We start from the raw sequence: 27224 nt of genomic DNA, 5'->3' as shown, positions 1-27224 counted from the left end.
GCTGTGTCTGACTCTTTGTGACCCCATGGACTGCAGCACACCAGGTTTCCCTGTCCATCATCAGCTCCTGGAGCTTGCTCAAACTCGTGTCCATGAAATCATTGATGCCATCCAATCATCTCATCCTCTGTTGTCCCCTTCTCCTCTTGCCTTCAATCTTTCCCAGCTTCTGCTGCTGCTAAGTCACTTCAGTCATGTCCGACCCTGTGCGACCCCATAGACAGAGCCCACCAGGCTCCCCTGTCCCTGGGATTCTCCAGGCAAGAATACTGGAGTAGGCTGCCATTTCCTTCTCCAAAGCATGAAAGTGAGAAGTGAAAGTGAAGTCGCTCAGTCGTGTCTTAGCGACCCTATGGTCTACAGCCCACCAGGCTCTTCCGTCCATGGGATTTTCCAGCCAAGAGTACTGGAGTGGGGTGCCATTGCCTTCTCCAATCCATGAAAGTGAAAAGTGAAAGTGAAGTCGCTCAGTCGTGTTGAACTCTTAGCGACCCCATGGACTGCAGCCTACCAGGCTCCTCCATCCATGGGATTTTCCAGACAAGAGTACTGGAGTGGGTTGCCATTGCCTTCTCCGAATCTTTCCCAGGATCAGGGGCTTTTCCAATGAGTCAGTTCTTCGCATCAGGTGGCCAAAGTACTGGAGCTTCAGCTTCAGCATCAGTCCTTCCAATGAATATTCAGGACTGATTTCCTTTAGGATTGGCTGGTTGGATCTCCTTGCAGTCCAAGGAATTCTCAAGAGTCTTCTCCAATACCACAGTTCAAAAGCATCAATTCTTTGGTGCTCAGCCTTCGTTATGGTCCAACTCTCACAACCATACATGACTACTGGAAAAACCATAGCTTTGACTAAACAAACCTTTGCCAGTAATGTCTCTGCTTTTTAATATGCTGTCTAGGTTTGTCATAGCTTTAAAAGAGCAAGCATCTTTTAATTTCATGGCTGCAGTCACCATCTTTAAGGCTTCAAATGCAGAGCCACCCTCACAAAGTCTGTGCTCCCTGCCCCGCCCCCCCTGCAGCATTTCACTCTGTTTGCACACCTCCTCTGACAAGCACCTCACTACCTTCCATTTATTCCATTTGTACAGTTTGCCCACATCGTAGGCATCTGTGGTGTCTACCTGCCCAGCTCTCCTTCCCCGGCTGGTACTCATTATTGGCCTCACATGGGGCCACAGCTGACTGGAGCAGGATTGGACAGCACACCTGAGCACAACCACCAGACTTCCACTCCAGGAATCTATAACCTGTTGCCTGCACACTGGCTGTTAGCCGCAGTCACCATTTCTGGCTTAGCTGGGTGTTCCTGGAGAGTCAGCAATAGAGAACACGTTCCAAGCCAGAAAGACGCAGGGACAAGTGTCACTGCCTTGGTCAAGGGCACGTGGTTCCTGGGAACAGGACCGCTGAAAACTCAATGGTGCTTCCTGCTCTTGGCATTCACAGTCACGCCCACGTCCCTACAATTTCATTCCCATCTTGCTCGAGCTAACCTCAGAGAGTGGCGCCTGAATCACCATTGTCAGAGAAGAAAATCTTCATCCGGAGTCTCCGCCCACTACCGGAAGTCAGGGGCCACCGGAAGCATGTTGAGCACCCCTCATTCCGGCAGAGCTTAAAACACTTGAAGGCAACTGTCCCCACACTCCCCCAGCAGTCCAGTCAAGCCTTCTCCTGGTGAATTACCCCTTGAAAGCTCCTTGAAGCCAGGCTGCATGCTCACAGCCTAGCACTGTGCCTGGCTGAGTGGGGCATGCATGCTTGTGTGTGCATTTGTATGCTTAGATGAATCTTGTCTAGGCTTCCTTGTTTCTTTCCAGCCCCAACCCCTGGCCACTGTTGGTCTGTTTTCTGTTCCCATATTTTCGTCTTTTTCCACAGCATCATATATACAGAATCACACAGTATGGAGCCTTTTGAGCCTGGCTTCTTTCACTTGCCATTTGCAGTTCACATATGTTGTTGTATGTAAGAGCAGTTGCATTTTATTGCTAAGTAGTAGTCCAGGGTATGAACAGATACACCTGTCTGCTCACTTACCAGGGAAGGGACCATTGGGGTGTTTCCAGATTGGGGCCATTATAAATAAAGTTTTATATCAGTCATGTAGAGGTTTCCAGATGGGTATGTTTTCAAGTTCTCTGGGATAAACACCCAGCAGTAGCCTTGCTAGGTCATAGGTTAACTGTATGCTTAACTTTGTAAGAAACTTTGTACAAACTATTTTGCCACATGGCTCACCATGTTGCATTCCCCCAGCAATTTAGGAAAGTTCTGGCTGCTCCTCTACACCCTGGCTGGCACTTGTCAGTTTTTTGGTTTTGTTTTAGTCATCCTACTAGGCGTATCATGGTATTATGTCGTGGTTTTCACTTGCTCATCCCTAATTACTAACTGTGGCTTCCCAGATGGCACAGAGATAAAGAATCCCCCCGCCAATGCAGGAGATGCAAGAGACACAGGTTCATTTCTTGGACTGGGAAGATCCCCTTGAATAGCAAATGGCAACCCACACCAGTATTCTTGCCTGGAAAATTCCATGGACAGAGGCGCCTGGTGGGCTACAATCCATGGGGGTCACAAAGAGTTGGACATGACTGAGAGACTGATCACCCACAAAGTTTTTAAATACTAACATGGTGAACATCCTACATCTTTGGTGAAGTGTTGAAATTTCGTTGTTGTTGTTGATTTCCCCCCTCATTATTGAGTTTTGAGAGTTTTTTAAAAATACGTTCCAGATTCAAGTATTTTATCACATAAGTGATTTGCAAATATTTTCTCTCAGCTTGTGATTTTTCAGTCTCTTAATAGTCAGTGACTCTCAAAGGCTAAATTTCTTAAATTTGGGTTCAGGATATAAATCAGGTAGCATCTCTTCCCTGCCTGGTTCCCCATCACAGTGGGGATCGAATTCAAACACCTTTGCTGTCCTACGAATCTTGCTGAGACCTGGCCTCCACTCCCAGCCCCTTTCACCACGCCCTACCCCACTGTGCTTCAGCTCCACGTCACCTTCTGTCATCCCAGCAACACCCCTGACTCACACTGGCCACAGGGCCTTTCCACTCATGGCTCTCCTCCACACACCCTCTCTCCCTCTCATCTCCCGGGCCTCAGCTCAAATGCCACTTCCTCAGAGAGAAGCCCCTTCCTTACCACACTCACCAAGCTGTAACCAATCGCACCCCCATTATGCTCGAGCCAATACCTGACTTTATCCTCTCCATGTCACTGACCACCGTTGGAAAGTGTCTGTCAGTGCCCTCCAGAACGGAGGCCTTATGGGCGTTTCTCTGTCTCACTCACCACTGTCCTGCTGGTTTCTAGATCTAGTGTCTGTTCATAACACACACTCCACCTCTCCACCTCTCCCTGCTCTGAACAAATAAAGAGAAACGTGAGTTCCCTCTCAAGCATCTAATCAATGAATATGCCCTGGTTCATCCAAAGCCCTTTAAACTAATCTCAGTCTTTGGGCAGAGCCAGGTGAACTCAGAACCAAATAGGACTTGCACCTCCCTCTTTCTGGCAACTGTGCTCCTATTAATGCAACCCAAGAGAATACTCCCTTTGGAGGCAGACATTTCATTCTGACAGAGACCAAGCCAACCGGAGCCCAAACCCACCTCTATTACCTCTATATCCACAGCAGGAACTATGCTCCGATAGTGAGAAAAACTCTAGATTTCACATCTTCCCAAGACCTCTCAGCCCAGAGTTGCTTGTGCCTAAAAACATCAGCTGCCCTGGGTCTCTCCACAGAACCGACATGACATATAGCCTGGGGAGCCAGTCAAGGCCTCAGCAAGGACCAGGCCCCGTCTTCTGTTGCACCCCCAAACCACCACATGTCACTCGAGGGAAATAATCCACGTGTCTGCCAGCTCCAGCTTCAGTGTAATGATGATGAAATTTTCAATGCCTGAAAAATCCTTCTCTCAAAAACCCAAGAAAATTGCTCTTTGAGTTACTTAACGAAAGCCATTATTTGCATACATTTGGCGTTACTATAACACTTCCACATTTAAATGGTCTGTAATTAAAATCATTAATTGCAGAAAATAGTGACTCGTTAAGGCTATAATTTAGTGAGGTTGTCGGCATTTGAGGATCTGCCTTAAAGACCAACTGGGTGACCCAGGGAACCCCCAGCCCACACAAACCATTCTGGCATCTGGGACGTCTGCAGCCCCAGGTAGGTGCTGCTGAAGTGAGACAAGACTTGAAACCACAGCTGCCTACATCTTCACACCGCAAAGCTGGTCTCTGGCACAGGGATGCTGATGAAGCTCGTAAAAGGCAGGACCAGGGAAGTTTCTCTGGGGAAAACCTCTAAGCCAACATGTAAAGCAGTCATCCCTCTTTTGGTGTTCAGGACAGTGTGGGGGAACCAGAGGGCTGAGTGAGCCCGAAGTTTAAGTAAATCATAGTTTATATGAGCTGGTGCATTTAAGAGAGGCCTGCTGTGTTGGGCTATGGGGCTTCCCAGGTGGCGCTAGTGGTAAAGAACCTGCCTGCCAATACAGAAGACTCGAGTTCAATCCCTGGGTAGGGAAGATCGCCTGGAGAAGGGCATGGCAACCCATTCCAGTACTCTTGCCTGGAGAATCCCATGGACAGAGGAGCCTGGAGGGCTACAGTCCAGGGTTGCAAAGAGTCAGACACGACTGAAGCAACTTAGCATGCACCCATGTGTTAGGCTATAAAAGGGCTCACTTGTCTGGGGACCTGGGCCCCATTTTGGTAGCTGGCCAGGCAGGTAAGGCAAGTGGAGGTAGGGTGCTGGGCGCTCAGCCCATGCACAAGCAAGGCTTCCCAGACATTCACCGATCAGGGCTGGTACCAGCCCCCTTGGTCAAATGAGAAGGGGGGCAGTTACCTGTCCCCTCAGAGGCTCGGCACAGAAGTACACAGTTTGTGGATCAATACGGAGACAGTGGTGGGGCCCTGGGTGGGGTCGCTACCTTGCTGGTGGTCATTTGGAAGTAGAATCCCCTCTCTGGGCCTCCGTAATTCTCCCCTACACTGAGATGGGATAAAGGTTGTGTGAGTAATACAGGACTTAGAGGAACTCAGAAGGGCTACCCAAAGGAGGAAAAGAAATAGGCTTTCCAGCAAACCACCTGGCGCAGGTCAAGGTCAGAGGTCAGGCCTGTCAGCTCTGCCTGCCCAGCCCGGGTGCAGGGCCAGCCCATGGGAGCGGGACCCTCACTATGGGATGGCGAATCCCTCTTGGGCCCTGTGTGGGCCTATCTCCACTTGCTCTGGGCGATGGCTGTCAGGAGCCACATAGGCCTATCCGGGCTGGCTGAGTGCACGGGCTGCAGCATGATGAAGCAGGCTACCTTGCAACAGGCATGGCTGCACCCCTTCAACCCCAGCAAAGTTCCAGCGACAGGATGACTCTGCTGTGACTGCAGCCCTGTCCTCCCCTGGGGCAGGGGGGGCGGGGGGTGTAGATGCTGAGCGCAGGACCACCAACTGCATGGGTGTGCAGGCCGCGTGTATAGCGTGGGCAGATACTGTGGGTTTCTGCCTTGGTGTGCCCTGGTCCTTGGGGGTGTGAGGAAGCCAGCTCTCCTCTTACAGACAACTGTCATCTCCTCCTCTCCCTGCCTCAGTGACAACGCAAACGTGATAGGAGATGGACCCGCCACGGGCCCAGGTCAGTGACTACTGTGAGCAGAGTCCCTCCCAAGCCATCTGCCTGGATATGTAACGTGAGCAGCAAATAAATCTTTGTTACTTGAAGACAGAGCTAAGGGATGTTTGTTACTGCAGCAGAACCTAACCTGCCTCCCAACTGAAAACCATGTTATTCCCAGGATGTGGGACGTGTAGCATTTCTGTGGATGCCTGTGTGTTACTTTTGGGCTGTGGTGTGATGCTGTGTATTTGTGATGTTACTCAATGAAAATGATGTTTCTGTGTGTAGGTACAGAAACTGCATGTGTGGAAATGTGCTTTGTGTGTGTGATGCTATTATACAGTATATATATGATTTTTCTCTCTGGATGTGAGTCTGTGGTATTTCTGGGATGGTGTATGACCTCCCTAGCATTATGAGAGTTTCTTGCAAAAACCAGTGGGTGAGAAGATGGTTTCACCTGGACACAGATCTTGGTCCTTAAAAACCAGCAACGGGTGGGAAGGAGTCCCAGAGGACACTGAGGGAAGTGGCTGTGGGTCCAGGAAGGACCACCAGAGCATCTTCCCTTCCCAAGGGCGCCCTCTCAGCTACTGCAGACCCTGGATGGATGGGAGGCGGGCACTGAAGAAGCTGAGGGCTGCGTGCCACACTTGAGGGCCGCATCAGCCTCGGGGACCCATGGCAAATATCCCTTTCTGAGTTGGGGCTCAACCCAGCATCCACTGCTCTCACTTTTCTGGCTTTCCTGGGCACACTGCATGTTCCAAGACACGAGATCCAGCTTCCAGATGCCCACGACCCCAGGATTCAGCCATGCAAGCTACACGGGCCACCAGCCATAGATCCAAAGTTCAGAGGAACATCATCACGAAACACTGGTGGGGGAAATGAAATCCCTGAGAGGGCAAAGGATTTGCCACAGAAACACACAAATGTTAAAAGCCTCTGAATCGAGTTCCAGGCTCAGCTGCTTCGGTCCGGCTCTGCTCAGAATGCTGGCCCAGCAAGGCCAGGAGGCCACTTCCCAGCCAGCCAGCCAGGAGGGCGAGCACTGGCTCCAGACCCACAAGCACAAGTCCAGAGGGCCTGTTGCTTTTTTGGTTAGGGTGGGGCTGAGTACAAGACCCCACCATCATGGATTCACCCCAAGACCCTGAGTGCCAGTGGGGGCCCCGAAGAGCCCCAGGGGGGTGTGTGCAGCGGGCCAGGGCACTCACCTGCAGCTCGGTCTGGAAGAAGAACTTCTGTGGGCACTGTGAGCAGTCATAGATCTTGTCTTCCTGCCCATGAACAGCAAAGATGTGCTGCTGCAACTTGTTGGCCTGGACGAAGACTGGACACGGACGTGGACATGGCCGTCAGAGGACACGAGGGACACCAGCCCGGCCACCCACCACAGCTGTCCCACACCACTCCCGAGTGGGGATCACCCAGGCATGGACACAGCGGCCAAACAGTGGGCTATCTGGAGCATCACGGGCACCCACTGGAGAGGGTTCAAGCCAGTGAAGCTGAGCTCTGCCACGCGCAGGCTGTGCGATATTGGACAAGTCACTTAACCTCTCTGGGCTTCCTTTCCTCACCCGAAAAACGAGGACCATGAAAGTAGGCAACTCACGGGGGTAGCTGGGAGGACCAAATGGTTTAATACTTGCAAAACACTTAGAAGATGGCCTGGCACTTAATTAGCCCAATGAATGTCATCGTTGTCATCATCACCGTTTGCTGGTTACCTACTGCGTGTGGAGTCCCTGACTACAGCACAGGCCTGTAAGGCAGGCACTGTGAGTTATCCCCATTTGATGGAAAACTGTGGCACTGGGAGTGTTGAGTGTCTTGTCCAGGGTCTCTCTCTGCAGGTGGCAGAGCCGAGGTCTGTATTAAATGAGCTCAGCACACTGTCTGGCACAATGGACAATGGCACAGTGGAAGGTGCTCAGTGGACCTGGATCACTATTCTTGCTGAGGTTGTCTACATCCTCACATCCATCCCTATGCAGCGGACCCCGTGTCCTGGGTGGGCAGACCTGGCAGCTGGGGCCCCTTGTTGCCAGCCCCGACTCAGCTCATGGAGTGTGATGGTAACAGATGGGTGGGGGCTCCTGAGACTGAGGGATTGGCGGGGGGGGGGGAACCAGTGCATGCCAAGACTCCTGGGAACCCCAGAGGGGTGTGAGTGTGTGGGGCCCTCCCAATAGCGGAGCCCCTTCCAGCAGCTCATGGCCCCCACCTCCCACAGCAGGAGTCCACGAGGGGGTCCCGGCCCTGGGCACCCACAGGAGGTGGCCCTGAAGCAACTGTGTGTCTGGGAGGTGAGCTCTTCAGAGATCCCCTCCTGCCAGGCGCCCTCCCCAGGGTGGGCTTCCCGCCGTGGCAGACAACAGATGTCAGGGGGGAGGCAGGGGAAGGCCAGGCTCCCCCACACACACCGGCTGCCATCTGGGCGGCAGGAGGGGGGCCCGGCAGAGCCCCTGAGACTCGCCTCGGGCCGGGGCAGCCGCTCGCCCGGGCTGGCAGCCAGTCCGGGGGCTGGGGAGTTTGGCTGGCAGAACCGCCCTTGACCCCTCCAGCCTGGAGCATGGATGCAGCAGGGGCTGGGACAGACCAGGGCGCTGGGCGGTGGGGTGGGCAGGAGGGAGGCGAAGGGAGAGCCCCACTGGTGCTGGACAGAGCTCGCAGCTCAGAAACGAGCCTGGAGTCCCACTGCAGAAGGGCAAGGCTGGGGGAAGGCCTGGCAGCAACAGGGTGGGAGGAGGGCTAGGAGATCCCGCTGCTGAAGCGCAGAGGCTGAGAGCATAGACGGGAGGGCCAGGTCAGCTGGGCGCAGAGGAGGCACGTGCTCCATGGGGTGGCGGATCCCTCCGGGCGTCCCCCATGAACTCCAGAGCCACACTGCACCAGGAACTGACGCCAGGGCTTGAAGGGCTGGGCTCCTGGGTCCCTTGCCTCTCCCCACCGGCTCCCCGCCAGGCACACCTACCTGTGAAGCACACAGGGCATTTGAAGGTGCCTCCCATGCCCTCGAAGCTGTGCTCGATGAGGTGACAGAGGAGCTTGGCCGGGGAGTCGAACATCTGGTTGCACAGCTTACACTCATGGTTGATGCCTTCCTCTGCAAGAAGAACCACGGCCAGTCAGTGATCCTGTGGGCCACATCCTCCTGCTGGAGGCCATGCCCTGCCCCGGACACCCCAGGCCAGCCCTCCATGACCCCCTGGAACCAGAGCCCAGGGAGGGGCTCCATGGATGCTGAGACCCATCCCAGCTCCAGGTGCTCCAGCCTCCGGAGGCTGCCAGACCCGAATAGCTGGCTCTTGGATGTGTCATTTGCTGTGACTTCTTGCTGGTCTAGCCATGCGGTGCGAGAGCCATGAACAGCCGTTTGCGTCCCAGACTGTATCATAGAGGAGAGGGGCCCGGGATGGGGTCAGCTTGGAGGAGGGAGTTCAGCTAGAATTTTTCAAAATCCAACAGACCATTTATTGAGCATGTACTGTGTGCCAAGTACTTTGAGCTGGGGATTCTGTGGGGGAGCTAAGTGGATAATGCACTTGTCCCCATTCCAGTGATGAGGAGACAGATAATAAAGACAGTCAACATGTCTCAGTGCCAAGAGGTGGGGAGGGAATGCATGGAGCTCCAGAGGTGAGAGTCAGAGCCAGGCCCTGAGGTGGGTCCATGTGGGGCCATCTGGATGGTAGCAAGGGGGCGGAGACAGCTTGGGACAGTGGGAACCCAGGGATGCACTTCAGGAAGGGCCTTGGTGGACACTGGAGGGCTTAGGGATTCTACTCTAAAAGGTCTGGGCAGCCACCAGAAGATACTGAAAAACACAAGAAAGTGCTCTTCTAAACACTTTGAACAGATGGTCTAGCCAGTGCTCGCAGACAATGGGCAGACACCCCATGCTGCTTCCAGATCAGAACATGGCTCCATCCCTTCACCTGGGAGCTGCTATGACCCCAAACCTTCACTCCAAGGCGGCCAGAGAAGGGAGCATGCCCCAAGGCCAGCAGAGCCGAGATCTGGTGCTCCTGCCTGGAACCAGCAGGACAGAGTTCAAATCCTGGCTGCTTCCTCTAGCCACGTAATCTGGGCATCAGTTCACTCTCAGTAGATGGTGGCCACCTGAGTCCCCACCTCACAGGGCTGAGCAAGGATGAACCAGGCTGCACCTGAGAGCAGCGTGGCCTGCTGGCCAGGGGAGGAATCGCCCCAGCTTGAGTGTCACCTCATCCAGGGCTAGAGTCTGACTCTGCCACTTACTGCATGACCTTGGGTAAGTTACGTAACCTCTCTGGGCCTCAGTTTCCTCTTTGCTAAAATAATAGCAGTTCTCCTTAATACTGCACACCTATGAGAATGGCCAAAATCCAGAACACCGACAACAGCAAATGTTGGTGAGGAGGTGGAGCAACAGGAACGCCCATTCATTGCTGGTGAGAATGCAAAATAGTATAGCTTCTTTGCAAGACTGCTTGGCAGCTTCTTATAAAACTAAACATACCCTTACCATATGATCTAGCAATCTCACTCCTTACTATTTACCAAAAATAGCTGAAAACTTAAGTTCACACAAAAACTGGTATATGGATCATTACAGCAGCTTTATTTAATGTTGCCAAGGAACCAAGATGTCCTTCAGTAGATGAGTGGATTCATAAACTGAGATACTTCCAGACAATGGAATATTGTGTGTGTGTGTGTGTGTGTGTCTGTGTGTGTGCTGCTCAGTTGTGTCTGACTTTTTGCCAGCCCTTGGATTGTAGCCAGCCAGGCTCCTCTGTTCATGAAATTCTTCAGGCAATAATACTGGAATGGGTTGCCATGCCCTTCTCCAGGGGATCTTCCCAACCCAGGGATCGAACCCAGGTCTCCCACATTGCAGGCAGATTCTTTACTGTCTAGGCTTCCCTCACAGCTCAGTTGGTAAAGAATCCTCCTGCAATGCAGGAGACCCCGATTCAATCCCTAGGTCAGGAAGATCCGCTGGAGAAGGGATAGGCTACCCACTCCAGTATTCTTGGGCTTCCCCTGTAGCTCAACTGGTAAAGAATTTGCCCACAATGCGGGAGACCTGGGTTCGATCCCTGGGTTGGGAAGATCCTCTAGAGAAGGGAAAGGCTACCCACTGCAGTATTCTGGCCTGGAGAACTCCGTGCACTGTATAGTCCATGGGGTCTCAAAGAGTTGGACACGACTTAGCGACTTTCACCTTCACTTTCTTACTGTCTTAGCCACCAGGGAAGCCCACAGTGAAATGTTATTCAGGCTAAAAAGAAGACAGTGAGGAACCTTAAGTGCATATTACTAAGTGAAAGAAGCCAATCTGAAAAATGCTACATACTGTAGGATTCCAACTATTCTGGAAAAACTATGTAGACAATAGAAAGATCAGTGTTTACTGGGGGTGAGTGATGAACAGGCAGAGGACTGAGGACTTCTAGGCCAGCGAAAACTTTCTGTGTGACTTTATACTAATAGCTTTATACACGCGTCCAAACCCATAAAATGTATACCAAGAGTGAGCCCCAAGGAAAATGATGGATTTCAGCTGACTATATTGCTTCACTTTAGGTTCACCTTTGCAAAAAAAAAAAAAGTAGCATCCTGTGAGTGATGTTGATAATGGGGAAGGATATGCATGTGGGGGGCAGTGGGATAGAAGGAATCTGTCTGTATGTTTCAACTTCATTGTAAACCTAAAACTGCTTTTTAGTAGGGGGAGGTGGGTTCAATCCCTGGCTGGGGAACTAAGATTCCATATGCTGGGGTGCAACTGACCCCACACGCCAAGACTACCAAGCCCACGTGCCACACCATGGTCCACAACAAAAGATCCCACGTGAGGCAATGAGGATCCCGAGTGCCACAACTAAGACACAATACAGCCAAATAAATAAGTATTTTAAAAACTGCTTTTAAAAAACCTTTGGAAAAATTTCTTTAAAAAAAGTCAATCCCTGCTCCCACTAAAATAGCCTTCCTCTAACAGTCGATGCGAGAATTAAATGAGTTAATACTCCTTTAACACACGGAAAGGGGTTTTGACCGGTCTCTGGCACACAGCAAGCACTCAATAAGGTGTTTGTTGCCAAGCGTGCGGGTAAGGAGGAGAGTGTTATCTGGGACAGCCAAGGACACAGGCTCCCCCTCGGGCTCCCCCCGGGAACCAGCCTCACCAAAGGTGCCAGGTGCTGTGATCTGCCCTCAAAGGCAAGAATTAGGTAGCAGAGGGGCTCTGCCAGTGGCGAGGCACAATCACAGATGGGCTGAGGCTCCTGGCGAGTCCCTGGGTCCCTCAGGCCCTGGCAGGGGCTGGCGGGGACAGCAGGCATCCCTCCGGCCCAGCCGCCCCCCACCCCCTCGAGGCACCCCACGGCAGAGGCGAACACACACACGTACGTGTGCAGGTGGGCCTGCCCCACATAGCCCACTGGCTGCAATCTACCGGGTGTTTGTCGTGCCCCTGGAGCCCCGGCAACTAGGCCACATGCACCCAACAGAGATTCAAGCTGATCTTCCATTTATACCGGCGGAAAAGGAATTCATTGACAAGTTTTGGGACATAGGGCAGGCTCAGCACACTCGCCGCACAGGCCCCACGCACGTCCGCCACTTCCCTTGGGGAACTTCTCATCATAATTAGAGATGGCCTCCAGTGTGGGGGACTGCCTCAGAAGACCCCCCAATGCACCCCCGCCCCGCAAAAACAATGCTTCTCAGAGCCTGGCGCAGAGTAGGGAATGAGTGAGTGAATAAATGAATCAATGAGAGGTACCACCCTATACACTCTCCCTTTTAGAATGTGGACATCTGCACGTTAATGAGGCAGAGGTTATGTGAAAATGATGACTGTGCAGAGGTGTGTTTTTTTTTTTGGCAGTTAACTGAAGTTTAAGTTTATAATCAACTGAATCTCAGAAATCACTCTGCTTGCTGGGAAAATTTCTAGGCAAGAAAAAAATGGGTTCAGAGAATGAGACCATTTGCTGAGGTAACACAGCAAGCTAGGGGTGGTACTCTGAACAGGATACAAAGCCCTCCCTATTTGTGCATATCCCACCTGCCCACCACCTCCAGGCAGCCTCCTGGACTATGCCAGCTCACACAGCTGCCCTTGACTGGGCACAGGCAGGGTCCATCTGACATATCTGAAGAGTCTTCCTGACCCTGGCATCGAGGCTACGGGCACAGATAATGTCTTCTCCTCTGGTCCCCAAAGCATCAGGCTACACGTAGGCCTGAAGGAGGGGCTCAGAAAATACTCAGGGACAAGAGATGCCCTGGCCAGGTTCTCTCCCCTTGCCCGGCCAGAGTGGGTTCCCTGGGCTGAGACAGCAAAGGAGAATTTACAGTTCTCTGCCGAGTGGGGGCCTTTATCCACTTGGCTGTGAATGGAGACCTGCCCATCTGATACTCAAATAGCGAGAGGACAAAGAAGGCTCCCGCAACTTATAAATCAGAGAAATCATGTCTGACAGTCACTTTCCGTTCTCTGAGAGCCGAGCAATTCATCAGCCGGTCCCCCCCGATTCCCAGATGCAGCTACAGCCTGCACCCAAGTTCAGAAATATGTGCACAGTCAGGCAGTCCTGGAGCTGCAAGCCGGTTCCGGGGCCTGAACAGCCACCATCTGAGCAAATCGCAGCCCCAAACCGGTGCCCATGTGAGGTTCCGGGATAATGAGATAAAGAACCAGTAGACGAGTTGGGGGGGTTGTTCCCTTTCCTCACTCCCCATCTAACGTGCTAAAGTGTCCAACCTGGGAGACAGGAGAAGGCAGATAAAACAAGCAAGAAGTAAAAAGTGGGTGAGAAATAATAAAGCCTGAATGAAGGCTTCCCGTAGACCTAGGGATCTCGCCCACCTTCTGATCTGTAAATCTTCTTCCTGAAGGAGAAGGCCCTCTCCCCACCGGCAGGGGCTGGTGGTGTTCCCAGGGGTGTCCATTACGTGCACCTCTGCCTGTAAAACCATCCAAGAGAACAGGGGGGAAGGGGGCTGGGGGCTGCCCTAGTTACTGTGCAAACACTCCTTTGCATGCCTGTGACCCAATACCATCCAGTCCACGGTGACGGAAAGAATTCACTGCCACATCCCTCTCACCCCCACCGGTGCCAGCAACCTCTCATTCCACCCCAAGTCGCAGGGTCCACAGATAGAGGCACGCTCGGAGAGTTAACTTCCCTGAATTATATAAGATCACACAGGCTCAGCGATACCTAGGAGCAGAATAACAAAGCTGTCTGGGAGCCTGCAGGCCCCTCCATCCTGGTGTGGGGCTGGAGGATTTTGTGAGTGAAGACGCACAATCGCTCCCTCTTTTTTTTTTTTTTTAAGAGCACATGACAAGCATCCGTAAGAGAGACCCACGCAACTCAGGTGCATTATGCAACCCCACTCATTTGTAAAGTGAAACGCAGATTTTGCCTGCTCACTGTACTGGCTCTTGCCTCCCAGTCCCCCTAAGTCGGGGCTGGCGCAGGCAAATCTATTAATTTATTATGATTTTTTTTTTTTTTAAGAAAAACCCAAACTGCCAAACAAACAAGCTGACAAGCACGAAAATCCCAGAGTCCCTCTCTCCCTTCTATTTTTTTTTCCCTCTGCTCAGGAATAATAAGTGTTAATTTTACACTTCATTTCTCAAAAAAATAATAGGATGTGCTTTTGCTTAAAACCAAGTCAGCCTGCTGGAACCTTTCAGGCTGAAAGTATGTCAGCCCAAAAGAGGAGCGGAGGGCTTTGTGGAAGAGCATCGTGCCGAGATGATAGCTCCCTGTAATGTCCTCGGTACCGACTTTTGTCTCCAAAAGCATTTGATCCCTGGCAGACACATACTTATTTCCATACAGGTCTTGGGGGAAGCCGGGAGGAGAGAGAGCTGATTATCAGAATCCTGAAGGTGAAGCTCAGGTGGACCCCACTGAAGTCAAAGGCAGGCTGGGCACACACTCAGAGGCCATAATTTGCTGCCTGGGAGGGAGGGGCAGCCGGCTGCGGTGGGGAGGGGACTGGGCATTGTTCTTGGATTACAACGCACGGAGTGTGACCTGCTCCCGCCAGAGCCGTGGGCCCTGCCTGGCCCTTCTCTAAGCAGGGACCCCAGTCGGAAAAGCCACCGTGAGAGCGGGAATGTGCATGCATATACCCCTCCAGGAGACAACCAGTGACTGCTGCCTCTTTGGACAGAGGGCATAAAAAGACGCTTCCATTCAGGATTAAGGACACAAGAGTTACAACCGGGAACACTTGGGTCTGAATCCCATTTCATCACTCACTCGCTATGTGTACTTGGATAAATTCATGAACCTCTCTGAGCTTCAGCTACTTTTGCTAGAAAAGGAGAATCATCATCCCGGGTTTTGGGAAGGTAGCCAAGCAGGCTTCTTCTGCCACAAGACCTCTGCCCTCACTGAGACACTCCCCAGAGAGCATCTCCTCATCCCCCTCCCCTCACTGCATCCAGGGGTCTGCTCAAACGATGCTCCTTCCAAGAGGCCTACCCAGACCCCCACCCCAAAACAGCACATGCAACCCATCCTTTCTAGCACCTTAGTCACCTTGAATTTCCTTGAGAGTGCTTACCACCATCTGGCATAGTACAGAGTTGATTGTGGTTTGTTTTTTTTTAACTCACTGACTATCTTTTTCACATATACACACAAAACACAGACACACACACACACACACAGAAAGAATAATATAAGCTCCATGCAGGTTATTTTGCTCATTGCTGTCACCAGAACAGGGACCAGTACCTAGTAGGTGCTCAGTAAATAGGGAATTAATGATTTGTGTAAGGCACTTACTACAGTGCTTAGAAAGTGGGGTGGGAGGGCTGATAAATGCCAGTTACCAGACACCAATGGTCGCCCCAAACTCTCAGGATTGATGGCTTATAAAAGCTGTTCTTGCCTTTAGGAACTTGCCTTTTGGATCCTCAGAAGATGACCTGGTCCAGGAGCATGGGTCCCAAAGGGGTCCCTCAACGGACAGAAGAGGAAAGGAAGCTTAGAGGCCAGGGCCTTCCCAGGAGGTGGCGAGGGAGGCGGGGTTGGGGGCCCATGCTGGCCAGCACAAGCAGCCCTCTCTGATTTTAGAAAATACCAAAAAGGCTTGAGACCTGGGACCCAGCAAGCTACTCTCTGTTCCCCGATCACCCCAATATTTCCGGTAAGAAGGAGAGCAGACAGGCCCACCCTCCATGTTTCCATGATTGAGCTGAGCAGGCCCCCTTGTTGCCGCCGGTGCCAGCTCCAGGTGACAGGGGCACTGGGGACTTTCCCCAGGTGAGGTGAGGAGGCAGGGCCCACAGTGACACAGTCTAGGCCAGCCCCGGGCTTTGGCGTCGTCCCTGCCACAGCATCCCTGCAAACAGAAGGAGCTGCAGAGGGTGCATGGGCTGCTTGGCTGAGCTGAAATCCTCTGTCACCAGCTGGGGTAATGAACTTCATCAGACTTCAATCCCACAGCATCAGGCCCACCCCAAGGATCAGCTGCAGTAAAGACCCTTGAGGTCCCGGGGCCCAGGCTCAGTCCCATTGCAGGGCACATGGCGATGAGGAAGGGGAGGGGCCCAGAGCCCGGCGCTCAGCCAGGCCAAAGAGAAGGCAAGAGGAGGACCCTGGGAGAGGACCCCACTGACGCCACCCCCATAAATAACTAACCGGAAATAGACACCAAACAGGTAACAGAAACACAGGCTGACGGGGAACTCCGTCCTTTGTTCTCTATAAAGAACAAAGACCTTTTGGCAAGAAGAGGGCAGGCAGATAAAGATATCGGTGCAGCCAGATCAGGCTGTTTATCTACTGATGTGTCATTAAATACCACAGGAAATGAACCGAGGTAAGCCGAGGGGAGAGGGGAAAGGTGACATCTGGGCTGGGGTTGACAAGGGGCAAAGGAAGACACAGGTCCGAGCGGGGCTCCTTCACCAGCGGCCAGGCAGAAAGCCTGGACCCTGTAAGCGGGGGCACGAGCCAAACTTGGGATCCCCAGCCCCCTAGGTCCCGACTGCCCTGGAAGATCTACATCCCCGTTGGGCAAGGTGTGGTCCTAGCATCACCTGGGAGCTGGTCAGAAATGCAGAATCTCAACCCCCACCCCCAGACGTGCAGAATGAAAACCTGCATTTTAAAAGCACCCCAATGATCTGAGTGTGCATTCAAGTTTAAGGAGCTCTGAGCTCTATGACAGGGTTTCTGAGGATGCTGACTCCTTGGAACCCTGCTGTCATGAAGCTGTAGGTTTGTAAGCATCGCACTGCAGCTCTCACCAGGACAGTATGTTGCAGACCGCTAAAAAGGAGGAAAGTTTTCCAAAGTTGCTTTTGGTCCATGCTTTACAGAAGGCTGAGAAATCCTCAACAATGGGAAACACTTTCCTGTTATCATGACTGGGATGAAAACGATGTGGGTGAATTTGGAGGGGAGACTCTGGGGTGGGTGGGTGGCTGACAGAACCCCGGCTACCTCAGCACCCCCATGGCTGCAGATGCCCCAATGCCAGGATGCTCCAGGCTGCCCAGCGCCTCCCATCACTTCAGAACACGCAGCCAGGGCTTGAAGGCATGAAGGCATGCCTCGCCACCACTGCCCCCATTTTGGGCCCCCATTTTCTTAATTAATCCTGGAGGATGGGCTGAGCCCTTTCTCTTCCCCTCAGGGGCATCTTCCCAGGCCTCTCTGGCCAGGAGGGACCCATCCCACGGTCCCTCGTGTTTCAGAAAGGCTTATAAATGAGCTCTGGCAGCCTGAATCGGGGCCCCACGGGGGACCCAGAGCCTCTTCAAAACAGAGCCCAGACAATTAGGCAGTCTGAGTTTTGAAAGGCTTGGGATTGATGGCGTGGACAGTAAAAATATCACCTGGGGAGCTGGGTGTAGTCCTCTGAGGGTTGCCTGAGGTCAGTTGCCATGGCGACCGAGAATGAGCTCAACCTTGTAACTGACCCTTATCTTTTTTTGATCTGTGGGCCACTTGGGGCCAAGGCTTGAAATCAACTGGAAAATAATCCGGTCACATATCAGAAAGAAAACTATTTATACTTATTTACCCAGGTACCCACCAACATCCCCCTTTGACAAGGATGCTGACGCCACAATAAACTGATGTGGCATGTCCAAACAGAGGCTACCGGATGGCAGAAAAAGGGGAGGCTGAATTCCCCATCTTGGCAGAAGGAACCTCTGTCCACGCGCTGGCAGGCGGACGCTGGTGGAAAGGGTTACCCCTCCCCAGCGCTGCAGGTCATCCACGCTGGAAGCGTTGGACCCTCTTGCCATCCAGTAAAAGTCCACCAAAGGAGTGGGACTCCAAGATTTCTCCTCTCATCTGCTACTCAGGCATGTCATTTCAGCCTGGCTAGGTCACTAGGCTGCCTGGCTTTATTCCAGGGTCAGAAGAGGCCTGTTCCTGGCCTCAAGGCTAGACGGGAATACTGGGTAGTTGTGCATTGCTTTCTGCACCTAGCGGGGGTGTCTACATGGGGTCTGGGGAAAATAGGCTGAGGCGGGGGACAACTACAGGCCCTCCCTCCTCGCCCACGCCCCGGACAGACTGGCTGGCTCAGTAGCCTGTGCACCCACCCCAGGGTTCCCGTGGCAAGACGGCCATCTGGCCAGGGCTCGTCTCCAGGACACTGCTATCCCACATTGCAAGTGCTCACTCACTCTCTCCTCCTCCAAAGCTCAAATCAGAAGACTCCAGATGGTTCCACTGACCGACTGCTCCCAGGAGCCAGGTCAGATGGATCTTAGCTCGGGGTCAGCTAAGCCTGAGCATGATTCTGGGTAAACTGCCCTTGAGATTTCCCATCACAGCCGACAGGACACTTGAGCTGACTTCCTCTCACCCACCCTTGTCTCATCAAGATGCTCTTCTTTTGGGACAGGGGGAACACAGTTGCAAACCAGGCAGCTTGGAGGATATTCCTGGCTCCCATCAGACCCACAGGGTGACTCTGGGCTGAGCACGTTCCCTCCAGGCCTTACTCTCCTCATCTGTGAAATGGGGAGAAAATTGCCTCCCTCACAGGGCTGCTATAAAGACTAAAGAAGGAGCAGGATTAAAACACCACTGCCAGCGCTACCTTCTATCATTGCTATAAGTCTTTCCCATTCGATTTGACACTGAAACTCCACGCCCAGGGTCCTGTAACACAAGCCCTCTGTCAGGGTTACTGGGGCAGAGGAATCCACCTCCACTGAATCTATAAAGAGCCACTCAGTTCAGTTCAGTCGCTCAGTCATTTCCAACTCTTTGCGACCCCATGAATCGCGGCACACCAGGCCTCCCTGTCCATCACAAACTCCTGGAGCTTACTCAAACTCATGCCCATCGAGTCGGTGATGCCATCCAGCCATCTCATCCTCTGTCGTCCCCTTCTCCTCCTGCCCCCAATCCCTCCCAGCATCAGGGTCTTTTCCAATGAGTCAACTCTTCGCATGAGGTGGCCAAAGTACTGGAGTTTCAGCTTCAGCATCAGTCCTTCCAGTAAACACCCAGGACTGATCTCCTTTAGGATGGACTGGTTGGATCTCCTTGCAGTCCAAGGGACTCTCAAGAGTCTTCTCCAACATCACAGTTCAAAAGCATCAATTTTTCAGCGCTCAGCTTTCTTCATAGTCCAACTCTCACATCCATACATGATCACTGGAAAAACCATAGCCTTGACCAGACAGACCTTTGTTGGCAAAGTAATGTCTCTGCTTTTTAATATGCTATCTAGGTTGGTCATCACTTTCCTTCCAAGGAGTAAGAGTCTTTTAATTTCATGGCTGCAGTCACCATCTGCAGTGATTTTGGAGCCCCCCAAAAATAAAGTCTGACACTGTTTCCATTGTTTACCCATCTATTTCCCATGAGGTGATGGGACCAGATGCCATGATCTTAGTTTTCTGAATGCTGAGCTTTAAGCCAACTTTTTCACTCTCGTCTTTCACTTCATCAAGAGGCTTTCTAGTTCCTCTTCACTTTCTGCCACAAGGGTGGTGTCATCTGCATATCTGAGGTTATTGATATTTCTCCCGGCAATCTTAATTCCAGCTTGTGCTTCTTCCAGCCCAGCGTTTCTCATGATGTACTCTGCATATAAGTTAAATAAGCAGGGTGACAATATATAGCCTTGACGTACTCCTTTTCCTATTTGGAACCAGTCTGTTGTTTCATGTCCAGTTCTAACTGTTGCTTCCTGACCTGCATACATGTTTCTCAAGAGGTAGGTCAGGTGGTCTGGTATTCCCATCTCCTTTAGAATTTTCCACAGTTTATTGTGATCCACACAGTCTAAGGCTTTGGTGTAGTCAATAAAGCAGAAATAGATGTTTTTCAGGAACTCTCTTCTTTTTCGATGATCCAGCGGATATTGGCAATTTGATCTCTGGTTCCTCTGCCTTTTCTAAAACCAGCTTGAACATCTGGAAGTTCTCAGTTCACATATTGCTGAAGCCTGGCTTGGAGAGTTTTGAGCATTACTTTACTAGTATGTGAGATGAGTGTAATTGTGCGGTAGTTTGAGCATTCTTTGGGATTGCCTTTCCTTGGGATTGGAATGAAAACTGACCTTTTCCAGTCCTGTGGCCACTGCTGAGTTTTCCAAACTTGCTGGCATATTGAGTGCAGCACTTTAACAGCATCATCTTTCAGGATTTGAAATAGCTCAACTGGAATTCCATCACATCCACTAGCTTTGTTCATAGAGATGCTTTCTAAGCCCATTTGACTTCACATTCCAGGATGTCTGGCTCTAGGTCAGTGATCACACCATTGTGATTATCTGGTTCGTGAAGATCTTTTTTGTACAGTTCTTCTGTGTATTCCTGCCACCACTTCTGAATATCTTCTGCTTCTGTTAGGTCCATACCATTTTTGTCCTTTATTGAGCCCATTTTTGAATGAAATGTTCCCTTAGTATCTCTAATTTTCTTGAAGAGATCTCTAGTCTTTCCCATTCTGTTGTTTTTCTCTGTTTCTTTGCATTGATCGCTGAGGAAGGCTTTCTTATCTCTCCTGGCTATTCTTTGGAACTCTGCATTCAAATGGGAATATCTTTGCTTTTCTCCTTTTCTTTTAGCTTCTCTTCGTTTCACAGCTATTTGTAAGGCCTCCTCAGACAACCATTTTGCCTTTTTGCGTTTTTTTTCCATGGGGATAGTCTTGATCCCTGTCTCCTGTACAATGTCACGAACCTCTGTCCATAGCTCATCAGGCTCTCTGTCTATCAGATCTAGTCCCTTAAACCTATTTCTCACTTCCACTGTATAGTCATAAGGGATTTGATTTAGGTCATACCTGAATGGTCTAGTGGTTATCCCTACTCTCTTCAGTTTAAGTCTGAATTTGGCAATAAGGAGTTCATGATCTGAGCCACAGTCAGCTCCCGGCCTTGCTTTTGGTGACTGTATAGAGCTTTTCCATCTTTGGCTGCAAATATAATCAATCTGATTTCGGTGTTGACCATCTGGTGATGTCCATGTGTAGAGTCTTCTCTTGTGTTGTCGGAAGAGGGTGTTTGCTATGACCAGTGCATTCTCTGGGCAAAACTCTATTAGTCTTTGCCCTGCTTCATTCTGTACTCCAAGGCCAAATTTGCCTGTTACTCCAGGTGTTTCTTGACTTCCTACTTTTGCATTCCAGTCCCCTATAATGAAAAGGACATCTTTTTTGGGTGGTAGTTCTAAAAGGTCTTGTAGGTCTTCATAGAACCATTCAACTTCGGCTTCTTCGGCATTACTGATTGGGGCATAGGCTTGATTACCATGATATTGAATGGTTTGCTTTGGAAACGAACAGAGACCATTCTGTCATTTTTGAGATTGCATCCAAGTACTGCATTTCAGACTCTTTTGTTGACCATGATGGCTACTCCATTTCTTCTAAGGGATTCCTGCCCACAGTAGTAGATATAATGGTCATCTGAGTTAAATTCACCCACTCCAGTCCATTTTAGTTCACTGATTCCTAGAATGTCGACATTCACTCTTGCCATCTTCTGTTTGACCACTTCCAATTTGCCTTGATTCATGGACCTAACATTCCAGCTTCCTATGCAGTATTGCTCTTTACAGCATCGGACCTTGCTTCTGTCACCAGTCCCATCCATAACTGGGCATTGTTTTTGCTTTGGCTTCATCCTTTCATTCTTTCTGGAGTTATTTCTCCATGATCTCCAGTAGCATATTGGGCACCTACCGACCTGGGGATTTTCTCTTTCAGTATCCTATCATTTTGCCTTCTCATACTGTTCATGGGGTTCTCAAGGCAAGAATACTGAAGTGGTTTGCCATTCCCTTCTCCAGTGGACCACATTCTGTCATTAAGCACCTGGCAAGTAGCAGGTATGCAATCTATGTTACATCCACTCACAAAATGCCTCTGGGCCAATTTTCCTTGTCTCTATCCTCTTCTGCCTCCACACCACTCCCCATATTTGTGACTGCAAAAGCTGTGTTCAGACTCAAACCCTTCTGTTCAACTATGGCTCACTGTGACTTGCTGCTTCCAGCCTTAGGAGTTCACCCCGCCACCCCTCGAATGCTCCTGCTACCAGAGTTTCATATTTCTTCCTGGTTCTTCTAGTTCCTTTGTTGTAAAACTCAATGGGATATCTATGGAGATCAAAGTGGAGCCAGAGACAAAGACATGACTCAGGTTCAGGTGACCCCCCCCTCCCCACGGAACGGTCAGCCCTTCCTCATAGCTGGGCTCCTGCAGAGAGCTCCCCAAGGGCCCCAATGCTCCAAGCAAGAATCTCCAACAGAGCCTGGCCCAGCTGAACCGTATCCTCAATGGAAGGAGGCGCCTTCCAGGGCTAGGATCTGCTTCCCAGCTGCTAGGGAACCCAGCCCTGGATGTTTAATGAGAAAACACACCACGTTTGTAAACTGGCTCTGCTTGCAAACTTCTTTGGCAAAAAAGTCACCAACCAGGCCCTGGATAGGTACTCCAAGAGACCAGAGGTGACGATCTCAGCTACTTTAAGGAAAGAAAAAGTGAAGAAGTGAAAAGTGTTAGTCACTCATTCGTATCTGACTATTTGTGACCCCATGAACTGTAGCCCACCAGGCTCCTCTGTCCATGGGATTGTCCAGGCAAGAATACTGGAGTGGGTAGCCAACCCCTTCTCCAGGGGATCTTGCTGGCCAAGGGATTGAACCCAGATATCCTGCATTGCAGGCGGATTCTTTTTACTGTCTGAGCCACCAGGGGAAGGCACTTTAAGGAAAGAGAGCCAATAAAACAGTGAATGATTAAATCAACCACAGACCAATGAGAACTCAAGGGAGAGAGAACTCTTGGAGTTCTAAAGAATTCAAACTTCTAGAACTTGAGACTTTAAGGGCTTGAAACATCCTACCAATGAAGACATTTCATGGCCCGTCTCACACCCTGCCCCTACCTGCGAAAGACCAAGATGCTCAGAAAATGAAGATTTGGCTACATTGCCCGGGGACCCACTAGGTAAAAATAAATAGCTTATTCTTCTTAACACACAAAAGACCTATTGATGTATATCCCTGATCTTCAGATTCAAGTTTTCTACAACAAGGCAACTGCTTAAAAATCCATCATGCTAATAATCCTCAGATTAATGGCCTCTAATAACATACAATTAACATGACAGGCAGGCTGCAAAACCTTTATTGTCACGGACCCTGCCAGGGACACATGAATTACCCATGCTTCCACAACAAGGGTTTCCTCTGTGGCTGACATTGTTTTTTCCCCTACCGAGATCATTTTTTAAAATGAACAAGAGCAATGCGTCAAAAAAACCAGACAGCTACACACGTGCTTGAAACATCCTACCAGTGAACACATTTCATGGCCCATCTCACACCCTGCCCCTACCTGCGAAAGACCAAGATGCTCAGAAAATGAAGATTCTGAGGGCAGGCACCCATGCAGAAGGCGGGTATCGCCATTTTTTAAAAAGTTTTCCATCCAGGTAGACACGGAATTACCCCTGCAGCTCCTGATACGTAAAGCAAGAAGACCTAGTGCTCAGCCTGGAAACTGCAATTCACCACTTCCTCCCCTCTGACCATATTAGCCAGGCATCTCTCATCCTCAGCAACATCCTGGGTGGAAAAAAAAAAAAAATGACAAGAGTAGAAAATAACGACTGATGGCTATTGCAAAGTTTTCAAAAGTATGCGTCTGCTAGATGTGAGGTGTCTAAAACGGCCGTTACTAGGCACAAGTAAATTTAAATTCTGCAGTTCCAGTGCTCAGAAGCCATATGGTCAGCCAGCAGCTACCAGCGCTGTGCAGACAGCAAGCGGGACGAGGGCAGGGGCTCTCTGTCTTGTTCGACACTGTAATTCCAGAACTGACAACAGCGTGTGGCACACAGCAGAAGCTTGATAAATATTTATTGAGTTGTGATCTATGCATTCGCAAATGTAAAGAATGCAGTCCCTTTTGCCTGACAGCGTTTATTAGGATTGCCCTGCATAGCAAATGCTCAAGGTGTGAACTTCTCTGACCTTCCAACTTAAACCTCCACTGGGTCAGGTTCCCTGGGGCAGATAAGAAGCTAGTGAATGCAGGAATGTTTGAGATAAGAATACAGTGAATGCAGGAAACTTGGAGAGAGAGTCACGAGGTTTCCCTGAAGGGCACAGCCCAGATAAGTGGGTAACTTTGGACCCATAGGTTGTGAGGCAGGTCACTAACCAGCGGTCACTAGCTCATCAGAGGCCCATCTGTCATCGCACCACTGAGCAACCCGCATCCCCTGCACCCTACGTCTCCCTGGGTCTCCCCAGGAAGCCACAGAATGTCAGTCAACAGAGGACACCTGAATGCCCGATGCAGATTTCTCACCTTCACACTGGCTCAGCCCTGCTGCTCGGGAAGGAAGTGACTGCTCACGACGGTAATCCTTAACCGACTGCTGTGTGGTTTCCCGCCTCTGCTTCTACAGGCGGCATCCCAAAGAACCGGGTTTCTGCTCTGACCCGAGTAAAATGTAAACTGGACGTTCAAAAGCCATGTGGAATAAATAACTGCATTCAAATCGACAGTCCATCACCTCGTCACGTGATCCTGTATCACACCCGCAGTGAGCCACGCTGGGGTGCAGTCCTGTCTTCAGTCGGGCTGAGAAGCTGGAGGAGATGGCTGAGCTCGGGTGTCGCAGCCTGGCCTGGTTCTCTTAGGTGGGACTTCCCTCCAGCCCACTCTCCTCCTCCCTCCCTCTCTTCAACCATCAACAGCAAAACAGCACCTTGCTGAGGGCGAGCACAGCACCCCTGCCTTTCTTTCTCTCCCCAACAGACCCAGACGAGGCCTACTGGATCCTCCAGGCTCATATTTGACATTAACATGGCTTTCTTCAGCTCCCAGAGCTGAGGCTCCCACACAGTCATCCGGGATGGTTTGGGGCCAGCACCCCAAGACCAGATGGGGGTCCAACATCTTTAGGCAGCTTACGAGCCACGGCCCAGCTCCCAGAGGCCAGCCAATCTGCCTCTGCCCACCACCTGGCCATGCCTTCCCCGGCCCGCCAGGCCTCCGGAGCCTGGGGTCTGCTCCTATCCCAGCCACCACCCCGAGCCCCAGAGGGCAGTGAACTGACAGCGCCTGATGCCCCCTCTTCAGAAGAGCAGGGGACGGGGTGGGGGTGGGGGGGCAGCCTGTGTGGGCGGAGGAAGCAGGCAAGCTGCTGAGAGGTTGGGGAGCGGGGGTGGGGGCCGCCCCCACGCAGCCCTGCACTCTCCTCGCTGGCCCAGCAAGCGGAACAGCTGCCATTAAGCCGTGATGAGAGGCAGGCAGCCCGAGGCCCACGCACCTCGGCAGGAGAACGCCCCTCCGTACGGCTCTGGCTGGCGTCTAGCCTTTTTGCTTCTTGGAAAAGACAGCTTCATAGACACCCTCGTAAAAAAAGAAAAAAAGCACATCAACGCCTGGCAATTCACCCTTTGCTCCCTGCCCCCTGCCCCAGCTCACCATGCTTCTCCCAGCTTGATCCCACCCCACACACGCTGACCGGATAACCCTCCCCAGGCTTGACGGCCATCACTTCACCCCCTTCCTCGAGAGCATGCGGTGGCTCCCTTTCTCCCAGGGAAAGCCCAGGAGACAGCCCACCTAACCAGCACCCTATTTCCAGCCACACACACCCCTCTGCCTCACAGGCCTCCTCACCCTCGCGGCCTGGCTCATTTCTGACTCTGCACCTTTATTCAAACAGTCGGTGCTTTGTCTCTGTCCTTCGAACCACGATTTCCAAGAGCAAGTCTATGCTGGCATTTGAGTCTCTGGTTCCACTTGCACCGAATCTCATCCATAGTTTTGTCAAATAAAAAACGGTCTTTCCAAAAATTCATTTTGCTTAAGCTAACTTGACTTCCTGGCCAATAAATTCTCTGTGGATGAAAACAGTAATTCTTTCACTTGTCTGCTTGTTTCTATTGGGCCAAACATCAGGTGCTGGATTAATGCTAACACTTCGGTTGGCTGATAGATTGTAACCGTCGCCCCTGCCCCCAGGGCTCTGGACCCCTCCCTGGAGCTTGCAGGCTGGGGGTTCAAGTGCTCAATGCTGTCCCAGATGTAGGAGCTCAGGCACATGGCCCTGGGCCCACAGATGTCCTCTACGTGCCTAGGATCCAGTTCCCCAAGTATCTGCATGGTGACAGAGCGGCACCCAGTCTGCCCTCTGACCCCCACCCTCCCCCTAAGAAAAGTGCTGTTCCCAGGGCTGGACTCAGCCAGCACAGCACCCAGAAAGAAGTCTAGCTTCAGAGTCAGGGTTCGAACACCCCGGCTGCCTCCTATCAGCTGTGGGGACTTGGATGAGTGACCGAACATCCCTGAGCCACCGTCATCCCACCTGTGAAAGGGGGATCTTCATGGTACTGACCTCACTGGGCTGTTGTCACGGTGAATGGGCCTCAAAGCACCAGTGTTATCATGATTATTACCACCACCATCACTAGTGTTGACTGTGTCAGGTGCTGGGTGAGGCACTGGGCTTACAGGTCAATGAGACTCTCTGGGGCCTCCAGGTTGGCTTAGGGGTGAGGAGCTTGGGAGGTCTGGTAAAGGGACCTGGCATGTGTGATGATGCAGTCACCCAGAAACCCTGAAAACACCCCAGTTGAGTCCTAAAGAGGACCCCTGGGATGGGGGCAGAGGAGTTCCAGGGGAGACAGATGGTTGGCGGCCTCTGTAGCTGGAGGAGCCAGCAGGAGTCGGATGCCCCACGGCCCGGCAGGCCGGCACCAGAGCCCTGGATCTTCCTCAAAGGTGGCATCACAGCCTCACCGACCCAGCGCCCAGGATGCCAGAGCCAGTCCACCAGAGGGCAGAGGCTCGGTGTGCGAACACAGGGTGCCCCTGCCGTTGAAAGGTTTGGTCTGGTAAGATGACACCTCCATCCCCACCGGGCTTGGAGACACACACACACACCCCTCCAGAACCCATTTCCAGTTCCCACAAATTAAAGGAGCTCTCAACACAGAACCTCCCGCTACAGCAAAGACCACGGCCCTAATTCCACCCACAACGTTAACCTCAGAATCTGGGAGTTGGGGAGAGGCAAGAAATCC

General features: G+C 51.5%; 1 protein-coding gene across 2 annotated transcripts in view; it reads right to left on the bottom strand.

The window, feature by feature from the left end:
• The window catches only part of ZNF423 (zinc finger protein 423), a 343209-nt gene that overhangs the window by 24566 nt on the left and 291419 nt on the right, over positions 1 to 27224 (bottom strand). For both annotated transcript variants that reach the window (XM_070451337.1, XM_070451338.1), the window contains 2 exons: positions 8640 to 8771; positions 6877 to 6992 (listed from right to left, as the gene is read on the bottom strand). In XM_070451337.1, the coding sequence (XP_070307438.1) occupies positions 6877 to 6992; positions 8640 to 8771 (248 nt within the window). The remainder of the gene's footprint in view (positions 1 to 6876; positions 6993 to 8639; positions 8772 to 27224) is intronic.

Source organism: Odocoileus virginianus, chromosome 20, assembly GCF_023699985.2.
Source record: "Odocoileus virginianus isolate 20LAN1187 ecotype Illinois chromosome 20, Ovbor_1.2, whole genome shotgun sequence".
In the NCBI taxonomy this organism is placed as follows: Eukaryota; Metazoa; Chordata; class Mammalia; order Artiodactyla; family Cervidae; genus Odocoileus; species Odocoileus virginianus.
The sequence above is the reverse complement of the archived record's forward strand: the minus strand, read 5'-3'. Positions and strand labels throughout refer to the sequence as shown.